Source organism: Mastomys coucha, unplaced genomic scaffold (genome assembly GCF_008632895.1).
Source record: "Mastomys coucha isolate ucsf_1 unplaced genomic scaffold, UCSF_Mcou_1 pScaffold1, whole genome shotgun sequence".
NCBI classification, from domain to species: Eukaryota; Metazoa; Chordata; class Mammalia; order Rodentia; family Muridae; genus Mastomys; species Mastomys coucha.
Genome location: NW_022196891.1, coordinates 83,098,998 through 83,112,218, shown reverse-complemented (window position 1 = coordinate 83,112,218; position 13,221 = coordinate 83,098,998). Strand labels below are relative to the sequence as shown.

The following is a 13,221-nucleotide window of genomic DNA, read 5'->3' as shown; positions in this document are numbered from 1 at the left end:
AATAAACCCTTTCCTCCCCAACCTGCTTCTTGGTCATGATGTTTGTGCAGGAATAGAAACCCTGACTAGGACATTATTAGAATAGTAACCTTTCTCAGAAACTCTAATGTGTTAGAAACTGAAGTCAAATGCTCTAATGTAGAAGTGTTGTTGGAGAAATGAGTAGAAGGCCTGGGGCAGGTAGTGTGGAGGCAACACATAGACCTTAGTAGTTAAGAATGTCTTCTCCCCAGGAGGGGCAATCTCTGGATTGTCCTTCCTTCAGTCTCTGCTCCACACTTTGTCTCTGCAACTCCTTCCGCGGTTATTTTATTCCCTCATCTAAGAAGGAATGAAGCATCCACACTTTGGTGTTCCTTCATCTTGAGTTTCTTGTGGTTTGTGGATTGTACTTTGTGTATTCTGAACTTCTGGGCTAATATCCACTTATCAGAGAATGCATACCATGTGTGTTCTTTTGTGATTGGGTTACCTCACTCAGGATGATATTCTCCAGATCCATCTATTTCCCTAAAAATTTCATAAATTCATTGTTTTTAATAGCTGAGTAGTACTTCATTGTGTAGATGTACCACATTTTCTGTATCCATTCCTCTGTTGAGGGACATTTGTTTTTTTTCCAGTTCCTTGCTATTATAAATAAGGCTGCTATGAACATAGTGGAGTATATGTCCTTATATGTTGGAGCATCTTCTGGGTATATGTCCAGGACAGCTCCACCTGGGAATCCTTTCCATATTCAATTATCAAACCCAGACACTATTGTGGATGTCAGCAAGTGCTGACTGACAGGAGCCTGATACAGCTGTCTTCTGATAGACTCTGACATTGCCCAACTAATACAGAAGTAGAGCCTCACAGCCATCCATTGGACTGAATACAGGGTCCCCAATGAAGGAGCTAGAGAAAGGACCCAAGGAGCTGAAGGGTTTTCAACAATATGAACAACAATATGAACTAACTAGTGCCCTCAGAGCTCTCATGGACTAAACCACCAATCAAAGAGTACACATGGTGGGACTCATGGCTCCAGCTGCATATGTAGCAGAGGATGGCCTAGTCAGTCATCAATAGGAGGAGAGGCCCTTGGTCCTGTGAAGGTTTATGCCCTAATGTAGGGGAATGCCAGGGCCAGGAAGTGGGAGAGGGTGGGCTGGCGAGCAGAGAGAGGGGGGAGGAAACAGGGTTTGTTTTTTGTTTTTGTTTTTGTTTTTGATATTTTTTCAGAGGGGTAACCAGGAGAGGAGATATCATTTGAAATGTAAATAAAAAAATATCTAATAAAAAAATAAGAACGCCTTCTTCCTAGAAGAATAACCCTCTGTCTGATCTTAAAGCATGGCAAGTAAACAAGAGAGAAACCTGTTCCATCCCAGGAATCAGTGTGGCATGAAGCCCAGGACTTAGCGTCACCAGGTGATACACAGGGAAGAGGTGATATGATGGGGTGTTGACTGCAGAGGGATGTCAGCCATGATGGGGTGTTCACTTCTACAGGATGCCAGCCACAATGTAGAAGTGACATGTGCAAGGAAATAACCAGATAAGGAGATTCATGGACCAATGACCTGACACCATGACATCGAGAAGACAGAGATATGATGGTTCCAAAGGAAGTGAAAGCTGACCGTGGAATGGGCTATGAAGATTGCATTTTCCAAGCTGTATGCAAAGGACATGTATTACGGTCTTAACAGGAAACATTAATAAGCCTCTATTGTGTACGAAGAAGTAGTTAAAGCTTTGCTGGGGTGCACATCTGATACGCAGGTAAGGCAATATAAGAATGGGCTCTGGAGACATTCACAAACCCTCCTCAGTTGAAATAAGAATGCAAGACAGTGTATAGTTGGCTTGTTTTAACATCTGTATATCACATGAGTCTATGAAGGTCATGATAAAACTTAGAAGAAACACAAGCATACGATTAGGAACTTTCCAGTTACTTTCTGAAAGTTGACCAGATGTATTCTGCAGAAGCAGCTCTAACTCCCATATTGTGATGCACCTCAGCAGCGTGAGAGCAGCCTGCCTTCTGGAGTTCTTACACATGCACTGTGAGTGCCCATGTGTCGAAGAGAAGCACGTTTCACAGCCAGGCCATGCCTCTCAGGCTTACGTCATGGACGTCTGTATGTTTTCACTTAAGAAGAGAAATGAAAATGGAGAGTGAGAGTCTCCAGTGTTCACTGTTATGACGGGAAAGTCTAGAGATGATGTGACGCTTCAGCTTAGCACACAGCAGCCATCGTACACTACTGCTGTTGGTATGGAAAGTATTCATAAGCCTTTCTCCCTTGTGCAGCTGTCCCACTTGAGCCTTGCAGTGAGGAAATTAGGGGATAACTGGTTTCATTCCACCAGCGAAGGGTTAAAATTCAGAGATTATGAGCAGCACAGAGGGAACCTAGAACCCAGGCCCCTTAAGTTAGTCAAGAACTTTCGACCATGATTAGAATCTGTTTGTGGCCACTAGGGGGTGATAACTTGTTAAAAGAAGATATTGATATAATTTAGGTTCGATTTTGATCCAAGATGTATAGAACCTGATTCTTACCAGAATTGTGATACTATGAGTGTATTAACAAAATCTCACAGTATGGTGGAGGATTGTATGTGACATACAATCACATGTATGTCACATGGGTTGACCTATATACTCACTGTGAATGCCACAGTTAAGTAATTATGGTCCAGTCATAAAACTGCATATTATGTAGCCACTAAATTCACCATCTATACACAGAAGTCACTCAACAAGTGTTCAGCAAATTGTGAATTTTTTTTGTTTTGTTTTGTTTTTTCGAGATAGGGTTTCTCTGTGTAGCCCTGGCTGTCCTGGCACTTACTCTTTAGACTAGCCTGGCCTCAAACTCAGAAATCTGCCTGCCTCTGCCTCCCAAGTGCTCGGATTAAAGGCATGTGCCACCACCGCCTGGCTGCAAATTGTGAATTTACATCTTAACTTTCATAGGTTTCGTAATCCCATGCAAAGACTTCTCATGTCATATATCCACAGGAGATAAATCAGGGTATAATGTAGAGGGTGTTCAACTGTTAAAACAAAATTTGGAAACCTACTGGGTACTAAGAATCTCAGGATTGGTTTCCCTTATCTGCTTTATCTATGGAGGAACCATGTTACAGAATGACTTGTAATTACTATGTTAAGATTATAATGGGATTTAAAATTCAGAATTTTAAATAAAATTTAAACAGGCCATATGGAATCCACAGGATGTAGCCTAACAACACAGTTCCCTGCACCCCAAGCCCTCCCTGGGGCAAACATGGGATGATAACATTGTTCACTCTGTACAAGTGCAAATGGACATATTTTTACTAACTAAAAACAATTCAGTGGGCTGGAGAGATGGCTCAGTGGTTAAGAGCACTGTCTGCTCTTCCAAAATTCCTGAGTTCAAATCCCAGCCACCACATGGTGGCTCACAACCATCTGTAAAGGGATTCGACGCCCTCTTCTGGTGTGTATGGAAACAGCTAGTGTACTCATAAAAATCTTTAAGAAAAACAAAAACAAAAACAAAACCAACTCCGGATTCTTTTAGCAACACTTACTAGGCCCCCAGAGGTGTGGCTGGAACTGTTTTCCTTGCGCTTGTCTGTAGAAGAGTGGAACTATCATAACTTGCAAGCTTTGTAGGATGAAGTACAGAAATGGACCTGGTAACCGCGAGTTGTTGATTCCCGGAATGTCTGAGCCTTTCCGGACGTTTGAAGAGTTCTAGAGTGCCATGTAAATGAAATAGAGGGACTGGGATTTTTATTACCTTAAAAAAAAATCCATTCCCTTGATAGCAAACTTCATGATTTTGTCCTTAGAACATGTTAATTTTCCCAGTATAGAGCTTTTTATAGATTGTTTCTGTTTTATTTTATACAAAGAGTTCATAAAGCCAAGTTTATTATTTTTACCATGTTTTATTCAGCCTGTTAATCTTAAGTATATGTGGAATTGTTACCTCTTACTACTTTAAATGCTTCACCGGCATCTATAAACGCCCACTATAACCATTACCTACAATGAATTTACTATTTTCTATTTACCTACTGAGTAGTATATTGTGGACTGGAGTTTAGACTCCTAGATGGAAAATTGGCTCAAATAACTGGCCCTTTGTGTTCAGTTTCTTCTTTGAGAGAAAATATACAAAGTTTCTTTTCACAGTGCCCCAAGCTAAAGGTGACAGTGCTGACAGTGGGGAGCTATGATAACCTCAATGGACTGTAAATGGGTCAGGGACTTTTCAGTCTGCACACTCCCTCCACTGTGAGATACAGGAATGCCTTCCCCACCGTGAGACACTGGAACACAGGTTAAAAGCTTACAGGAAACCTTTATGTGTTTTCTTTTCGCTCTTTTCTTTTTCTTCTCCCCTCTTGCCCCACCCCCACCTCTTTCCTCTCTCTTAATTTGCTTTTTTTTTTTTTCCTTTCTCAGGCTAGTCTTATCAAAGGACACTGAAGCCACATAAACTCACTAGATTTCCTACTTAATAAAAATGTACTGTCAAAGGTGCCTAATGTGTAAAGTTTTATGGTTTTATAATCACTTTAAAACATATTTTGGTCTATTTGATTTAATATACTTTAGTTTTTATGATCTTTATCTTAGGCTCAAGATTATCTTTTAGTGAGTTCATGAGTTGGATTTTAAAAAGTTGTTTTCTCTGGTACTGTTAGATGTTCTTCCTTGTTTGAGTTCAGCTGCCACCAGTGACCATGGCTCTCTAAGTTCAAATTTAAGCTACCTAACAATTAAACACAAAGATTTGGTTTCCTCATCACACTAGCTGTCCTTGAAATGATCATGAACATTGTGTGGGGAAATGTAATTCAAGGTCTTGAGTTTCTCAGAAAAGAACAGCTGTGTAGCCCTGGTGTGTATCGACAGCAGACTGATCCTTCTTACAGCACCCCCATGTTTGCACTTAACCCATAATGCTTAGTGTGGAATTACTCACCGCACCAGCTGAGGCTCCCAAATATCCAACTCATGACAGAAGAGCGTTTCAAATCAGACATATGGAATGAGATTTTTCTAGTGGTCCAGGACTGAATCTCATCTTTTTTTTTTTTTTCGATTTTTTAACTTTAATATTTTTTATAGTTCAGTCGTTATTCCCACTCCAGATTTCCTTTTCTTTTGTGAGCATTGTTGTTCGCGTTGCTGTGAGACTCACAGTTCCCCTGCCTTCTCCTCCCAAGTGCTTCCATTCCAACCTGAGCACCGCCATTCCTATCTTCAACCATGCACATATTTTTAAAAGCTTTATTATCATATCAAATTAAATTGCCAGAAAATGACATTTCCTGACAATAAATTTGCCTCCTTGCAGAAGAACTTTATGACGGACGCCCCTGCTGTGCCCAGCCCTGTTCCAAGCACAGGGAGATCTTTCTTCTCCAGCGACTGCTAGGTTGGTCATTATGGTCGCTCACTACTGAAGACCTTATTAAAGCGTCAGTAGCAGAAGCTACTGTGTGCACAATGTCTGGCTTTTGAATTTTATGTTTAATAAAGATTCACTTAATGAATTCCAGCGAGAAATTAAATGCTAGGAACAGTTTCTAGTATGATTTATTATGATTCCTCCTGTGAAAGAATAGTGCCTTGCTAGAGAGGAACTGTTCAACCTCCAGCTATGGCTGAGTTACTACTATGTCAGTGTGATGGCCTGCCTCCTTCCCTCTTCTGAGCCTTGCCTGTCTACCAGATCCCTCCCCCCACCCTCCCTCCCCCGTCGCTCTCTCTGTGTGTTCATCTGTGTGTGTCGCTCCTCTTCATCCCCTACATACACGCGTACACACACACATACACACACACACACACACATACACACACACACACACACATCCCACAGAATCCCTTTAAGAGGCACCCCTTGTTGTTAACAGTGTTTGTCTTTACAATGTATATAAATGGATAAGAAACCAAGGAAGAGCTAGAAGGATGGGCATTCCCAGCCTCAGTCCATGAGGAGAGGATAGCTGTAATTCTCTCCTGAGACATATCGATTCTTACTCCCCAGTGAAGAATGGATTTGTATAGTTATGAGAAATGTAAACTTTGAAAGCCTTTGAAGATTCAAGTTTTAGTGCTAACCTTTCACATACTGCTGTTCAGAAACCTGATGGGAATTGCTAAAGCTATCTATTCTAGCTCTCTGGTTTTCCTGGAGGTTAAATCCTAGATTTTAATGAATTTATTCAGACATTTAGGTAGGCTATGTCTCAGGCAGACTAGAAGTAAGGTTCCCATATTTTCAATCTAATCCTCATTCTAATCTAAATTTTAAGTTAGAAAAATATTAAAAGCTTATACATTATTGCTAATATATCAATTTCTAAAACATTAAATTGTCACATTTTTGGTTGGTTGGTTGTTTCTGAGACAGATCTCATATAGCCTAGATGGACCTTGAGCCCCTGATCATCCTGCCTCCATTTCCCATGTGCTTGCAACATAGAGGTATACCACTAAACGTGGACTTGGTTATACAGACTTGAATATTCGGTTGCCGTCAGGTGCCAGACACCATCCTTGGCTGGGTGGTTAAAGATGAGCTAGCTAATGAGTCTATGCAAAGGAGGACAGACATGCCACTCAGTGGATTGTAAACACTCAGCCAGCTCAGTTTCTGACACTTGAAGAAAGAACTGCCTCTTCCTCTCGAGGTTTATAACATCCAGCAAGCTAGTGTGTTTTCAGCAAATGAAAATGAGAATTTTGCTTAGCTACTGCGTAGCTACTGCAGAGACTTCAGAAGAAAGAGGCCTGATGCTAGAACCACAGCAAAGCCATATGAAATAATAAGTCTGAGATTCCACTCTGCATACATACATGTTCAGCTGCTGGGGATGCTGATCTTGTCTGTACCGAGTTCTATATGTCCAAAGGAGACACATGGAGCATGCGCCATCGTACGGACACACAGCTATAGCCCACCAGCTCTTCCATCTGGGGAAGGCTCACATGTAGAGGTGGGCTACGCTTGGCGTCTTATGATGTGTGCATCCCCCCCTTCCTGCACTGAGCTGTTCAGAACCTTCCTTTATTGTCTTGTACCTGAGGACAGTGCTCGGTCTATCATCCTTTAAGGTATGTCTTGTCCACATTGGTCTAGTCACTAAACTCTAGATTGTACTGCTGCCAGTGAGCCCCTGTCATTTTCTTCCTGGAGAAATAAAATTACAGACATAATACTCATTCTTATCATGCATGATTATTTACCAAGTGTGCCTTTTAGGAGAAATCTAAGCCTTGCAATCTACAAGCCCTCTTCTATCTATTTGAATCCTGGGCCCTAATTAATAGCAGTTGCCTTTCCCAGAGGAAGAAAATAGTCAATGGCTTAGTGAAGGTATACTGGCTCTGTCACAGGGATCTGCATCCCCAAAGTCTTTACCTTATATCTAAAATTAAGGACTTACCTTTAGGCAGGCCACCTGTGCTGTAGGATGTTTGATTAAATCCTGAACGCAAGACTGTGAACTGGAAAAAGAACTTGTTTCTAGTTGTGGGGTAGCTCAGCCCTTGGCATATACCTATAATCACAAACAATGACGGTAAAGTTAGTTTGTAGAAGGAAACACCATGTTTGAAAGTGATGTCTAATTGAGTGGCAGACAAAGTGACAAATAAGAGAAAGATTTGACAGAATAGGATATGCCAGAGTTAGTTGGTAGCCAAGCAAAGCAAAAAGTCAGAGGCCAAAGAGAAGCCAGACTGAGTAAGTCAGCTTAGAGAGGAGTTTGAACCAGAATGGCTGAGTTGAACCAGCCAGCCATAGATCAGAAAGAACAAGAAAGGGTGCGCTTATTCAGCAGTAAGTCTCTGAGGCTGAAAACATTCTAAACTTAAATAAGATTGTACAGAGGCTAGAAGCTTCCAGGACTAGGGCTACGTTAGCAGGTGGAGGCAGTGAGCCTCAGAGACAACAGTTGCCTCAGGCAAATAAAATGTACTTTTACTTACCTGTCTCCTCAGGCCTCAGTCTTCTTGATGCAGAGAGGGAGAATCTTATAAATTTCCATGATGGTCTCTGATGGGTTTCAGATAGCACTTTAGTATATGAAGTAGAGCAGTGGGCAGAAATTAGGAGACTGAATTGTATGCCAGAATGGAATTCTAAAGCCTGTAAATGTGTGGTTTACTTTCATTTATTTCTCATAGGATACAAATGAGATGGCTTCAGTTCTCACTAAAGGCTAGGACCCCTCTCGGAGCTCGGAGCTCTGGCCACGTGTGGCATCACCAACTCTTTGCTCTTTTCCCATGCACCATCCCTAATCTGTGATGCACGTTTTTTCTCAACTGTATTCCTAAATATAGGGTCTCTATGTGTTTTAATGTACCTAGTTCTAGCCACTAGTGCAGTATTCTGCACTTAAAAAGACTAAGGCAGGAGAAGCATGAGTTCCAGGCCAGCTTGGGCCACATAGTAAGACTCTATTCCAAACACCAAGGGCTGGCTAAATTATCTCAACCCTTGGATCATTTAAAACTGTTAAGTGAGTAAAAGATTTTTTTTTTTCTTGTATAGGTGAGTTTATTTTATTCTATCTTGTCAGTTTGCAAAATAATACCATGTTCCAAAAATGCTTTACCTAGCTCACCAATGTGTTTAACCATCATTCCTAATGCAGACATTGCCAGGCTCTGTTATGGGGAAGGTAGGAGAAACATGACTATTGATGGAGCACCTGACACAGAGAGGAACGTGGTGTTAACTGCAGTTGTGGTGTGAGGGCTCCTATAAGGAAGACCCAAACTTAAGTAGACACTGGAAGAATAACTAAGTCAGATTCATGCTGTGGCTCATATTTTGAATTACGGTAAATACTTCCCTTGATGTATATGGTTTCTCTCCTAAGACTGTCTCTTTGATAATGCATCTCTGATGTCTTGGCATTACTCACTCATAGCAGGACGTGTTCTAGGAGACCTGAAGAAGACCTGTGGTGTGAATAAGGATCACCCCACAGATATGTTTGAAGGCTTAGTCACCAGGGAGTGGGATTGTTTGAAAGGAGAAGGAGAGGTAGACGGTTTGGCCTTGTTGGAGGAACTGCATCCCTGGGCTGGCAGTGGGATTTGAGGTCTCAAGTGTCCACACCAGGCGGAGGCACGCTTCCCCATGCCCTGTCCCCATCTCTGCCTGATGATCAGAGTGTGGCTCTCAGCTACTTCCCCAGTACCACATTTGTTTGCCTGCCACCCTGCTCCCCACCTTGATGATAACGGACTAAGCCCGGGAAACTGTAAGCAAGCCCCAGTGAAATGCTTTCTTTGATAAGAGTTGCGGTGGCCACGGTGTCTCTTCTAAGATGGCTATGGAAGTTCCCTTTAAGAGTCTATTTCCTCCATATCCCCAGAGCCTTTAACATGCTTGTGACTGACTGGCCCTGACCTGTTTGATCCTGAAGTTCCTCGGGACCGTGTGTGTGTGTGTGTGTGTGTGTGTGTGTGTGTGTGTGTGTGTGTGTGTGTGTGTGTGTGTGTGTGTGTGTGTGTGTGTGTGTGTGTGCTCTCCTCCTCTTTCTGATCAGCACGTGTGTTGCTTCGTTTAGGCGGATTTTCTATGGGGAGCTGCATGGCGATGCATTTAGCGTACAGAAACCACCCAGACGTGGCAGGAGTATTTGTTCTTTCTGGTTTTCTGAATAAAGAATCTGCTGTTTACCAGGTAAGTTCCGGATTTAAAAAAAAACAAATAAGCAAATGTGACATGAAACATAAACACAATGAAACTAAAATAAAGTTGACAGTTAAGCAATGAAATGTGGTGCCTAGTTGATAACAGATGAATAGTGCCTGGAACTCATGGCCAGATGCGTCATGTCCCGTCCAGGAGGCCTCTGTGTTCAGCAAGCATCCCACGAAAAGGACAGCTAGCGAGGAAGGATATGTTTAGTGTTATATGAATCCTTTATACCAAACAATATAGCTATCTCCTGAGAGGCTCTGACAGTACCTGACTAACACAGATGTAGAGGCTCACAGCCATCCATCGAACTGAGTACAGGGTCCCCAGTGAAGGAGTTAGAGAAAGGACCAATGGAGCTGAGGGGTTTGCAGCCCCTTAGGACGAACAACAATATGAACTAACTAGTACCCTCAGAGCTCCCAGGGTCTCAACCACCAACCAAAGACTGCACATGGAGGGGTCTGATTGTTCAGGCAGCATGTGTATAGTAGAGGATTGCAAATTCAATCATCAGTAGGAGGAGAGGACCTCGGCCCTGTGAAGGTTCTGTGCCCCAGTGTAGGGGAATGCCAGGGCCAGAAAGTGGGAGAGGGCGGGGTGGCAGGCATGGGGAGGGGGGAGGCAACAGGGGTTTGTTTTTGTTGTTTTTGTTTGTCTCTTTGTTTTTTGGAGGGGAAACTGGGAATGGAGAAATTTACATGTAAATAAAGAAAATATCTAAAAAATAAAAAAATAAAAAAATAAAACATTTTAGCCTTTGGCATTGGAGAAAAGAGTTTTCTCATCGTGTCTGAGTCAAGAGAACACATTTAATAAATAGATTTCCATCTCAAAAAAAAAATGGAGAAGACTATAGTTGGACTTGCTTGTTATGAGTCTACTCAAAAATCAATTATAAAGCTAGTACTCTGGTGTTATAGCTTCAGGACCAAAAGCTGACAAGGAAGTACAATGTGGTTTTTCTCTTCAGTTCTGCCTCAGCTCTGTACTTCTCTATCTCCCCACAAAGAAGGCTGTCCTTGCATTTCCATTCCGTTCTGTAGGGAATGCTTCACTGCCCTTTGACGAGTCCTCCATGGTGGAGTCACAGAGCACATACCCACACATCCTTCATGGAGGCCTGCTCACTGGCATATGATGCACACCTCACTCTGTACCACCTCCACACCCTCTTCCTCTACGCATGAGAGCTGTAGTGAACTACATGGTCTTCTCTGATTGGCTGCCTAACTGGGTTGTCTCACACCTTCTTTTAGGATCTTCAGCAAGGTGGCCGCACACTCCCTGAGCTCTTCCAGTGTCACGGCACTGCAGATGAGCTAGTTCTTCACTCTTGGGGCGAGGAGACAAGCTCAAAACTGAAATCTCTGGGAGTGACAACGACGTTTCACAGCCTTCCAAATGTCTACCATGAGATCAGCAAAACTGAGATGGAGAGGCTAAAGTCGTGGATTCTCACGAAGCTGCCCGAAGAGACAGCCAGGCAGAGTGTATGACTCCCACCCAGTATGTTGACTGTTCATCTTACAGTTAACATTTTTCTCTTATTCGACCCTCACAAAAATTAAGATTATTAGAACAGCCAGCACCCCTATATTATACAAATGAAATTGCGTATCCGTCTATTTTCATTCAACAAGATTGTCTTGAAAATCATCATGTAGTGCATGTCAGCTGTTGATTTTGTTGCTGCACAGGTGGCATTGATGGGGCACACTGGAATGTGCCTGTCCATACACGACAGATTTGGGGCACATTGGAATGTGCCTGTCCATACACGACAGATTTGAGTGACTTCCTGTGTACGGCTGAACTAAGTAGGGCTGCCATGCTAAGGGTGGAGAGCCGGGTGACAGTGTGGTAGCATCACCTGAAATGGCCCAGCTCTTTCTCAATGTGGCTTTAGCATCTTCCATTGAACAGTGTGGTGGCCCCTGATGCCCAGTTCTGCATCAGACTTTCATCTTGTCGGTTCTGGTGGCTGTGTGGTAGTCATGTAATGCTTGATTTCCATTTTCTTGGTGCCAGTGGTGGGATGCAGAATCCTACACTAAAGGGTTTTTCCAGATTTGTGAAAATCCGTTTGTCCTCCCCAGTCTGTTTGTAGATTATCTTTGTGAAAGTTATCTACTGCCGTGGTATAATGACAAATAAAATGTGAGTAAATAACTGACATGCAGACTTGCTTATTAAAGTGCCTAGTCCCATAATGAGTAATTTAATCTTATTACAAGTAGAATTAATTTAGATCAATAGCTGTGTATTGTGTTTTAGATAACTGGTTATAAACACATAAATCTCCTTTAAGTGTTTTAAAATAAGTGTATAGTAATAGGTCTTTTGTGGTTTTCACACATGTGTAGTGTTCATTTCCCATAAACTTTCCTGTACCTCCTCCTACTGGTCCATTCACCCTTCTGCTTTCACTTTGTGTGTGTGTGTGTGTGTGTGTGTGTGTGTGTATGTATGCGTGCATGCACACACATGTGTACGTGTGTGCGCACATGCATGTGTGCATGTGTGTGCACATGTACATGTGTGTACAAATGTGTGCAATTGTGTGTTTGCGCACGCATGTTTGTGTGTATGTTTGTATGTGCTCTGCATATGAGAGAACCCATGACAATGTGACACTGATCTTTTTCCCTCTGGATCTTCCTTTCCCCTATATGCTCCTGTTCTGCGCTCACAGTGATCTGTATAGAAACCTAGATTCTTCATAGAAGAGAACGTGCAACAGTTCTTTGTATGTCATGCCTGTGACATTTAACATTTGATCACTTTACCGAAAATTAATAAAGTTCCTTTTTATATCTGTATAATACACTAAATTCTCTTTATCCTTTATCCACCAAGGCTTTGTACTGGCTCCATCTCTTAACTACTGCACATAGAGCTGCAGTGTGCACGGATGTGTCTCTGAACTACTGTGCGTAGAGCTGCAGTGTGCACGGATGCGTCTCTGAACTACTGTGCATAGAGCTGCAGTGTGCACGGACATGTCTCTGAACTACTGTGCATAGAGCTGCAGTGTGCACAGATGCGTCTCTGAACTACTGTGCATAGAGCTGCAGTGTGCACGGACATGTCTCTGAACTACTGTACGTAGAGCTGCAGTGTGCACAGATATGTCTCTGAATTACTGTGCATAGAGCTGCAATGTGCACAGATGTGCAGCTATCTCTGGCAATGATTTAGAACCCCTCAGGCATATGCCCAGGAATGGTTTTTCTGGAGCTTATGGTAGCTCTGTGACTAGGTCTAGAGGAGGCTCTGTGTTGATCTCCATAGTGGCTGTGAAAGACCCCCAGAACTGGGGAGATCCTTACTCAAGTCTTGGAATGATGCGACCACCCAATGACTCATGAGAGACCGAACTTGCTGCAATCACATGAGATTTATTGGGGATACTGGTACCGGGATCGATCTCATGACCTTGCCAGTCAGAGGAGTTCGACCCGGAACACAAGAAGTGTAGGGTATTTAAGGG

The 13,221-nt window shown here is 42.6% G+C and overlaps 1 protein-coding gene across 4 annotated transcripts in view; it reads left to right on the top strand.

Annotated features, from left to right (window-relative positions):
* Positions 1–13,221, top strand: part of Lyplal1 (lysophospholipase like 1) — a 48,899-nt gene that overhangs the window by 21,978 nt on the left and 13,700 nt on the right. For 2 of the 4 annotated variants that reach the window (XM_031337960.1, XM_031337987.1), the window contains exons 4-6: positions 5,361–5,441; positions 9,595–9,710; positions 10,988–11,904. In XM_031337960.1, coding sequence (XP_031193820.1) covers positions 5,361–5,441; positions 9,595–9,710; positions 10,988–11,227 — 437 coding nt within the window. In that variant the 3' untranslated portion in view covers positions 11,228–11,904. Of the gene's footprint in view, positions 1–5,360; positions 5,442–9,594; positions 9,711–10,987; positions 11,905–13,221 lie in introns of those variants that run through there. The other 2 variants (XM_031337969.1, XM_031337979.1) reach the window with 2 other exon arrangements.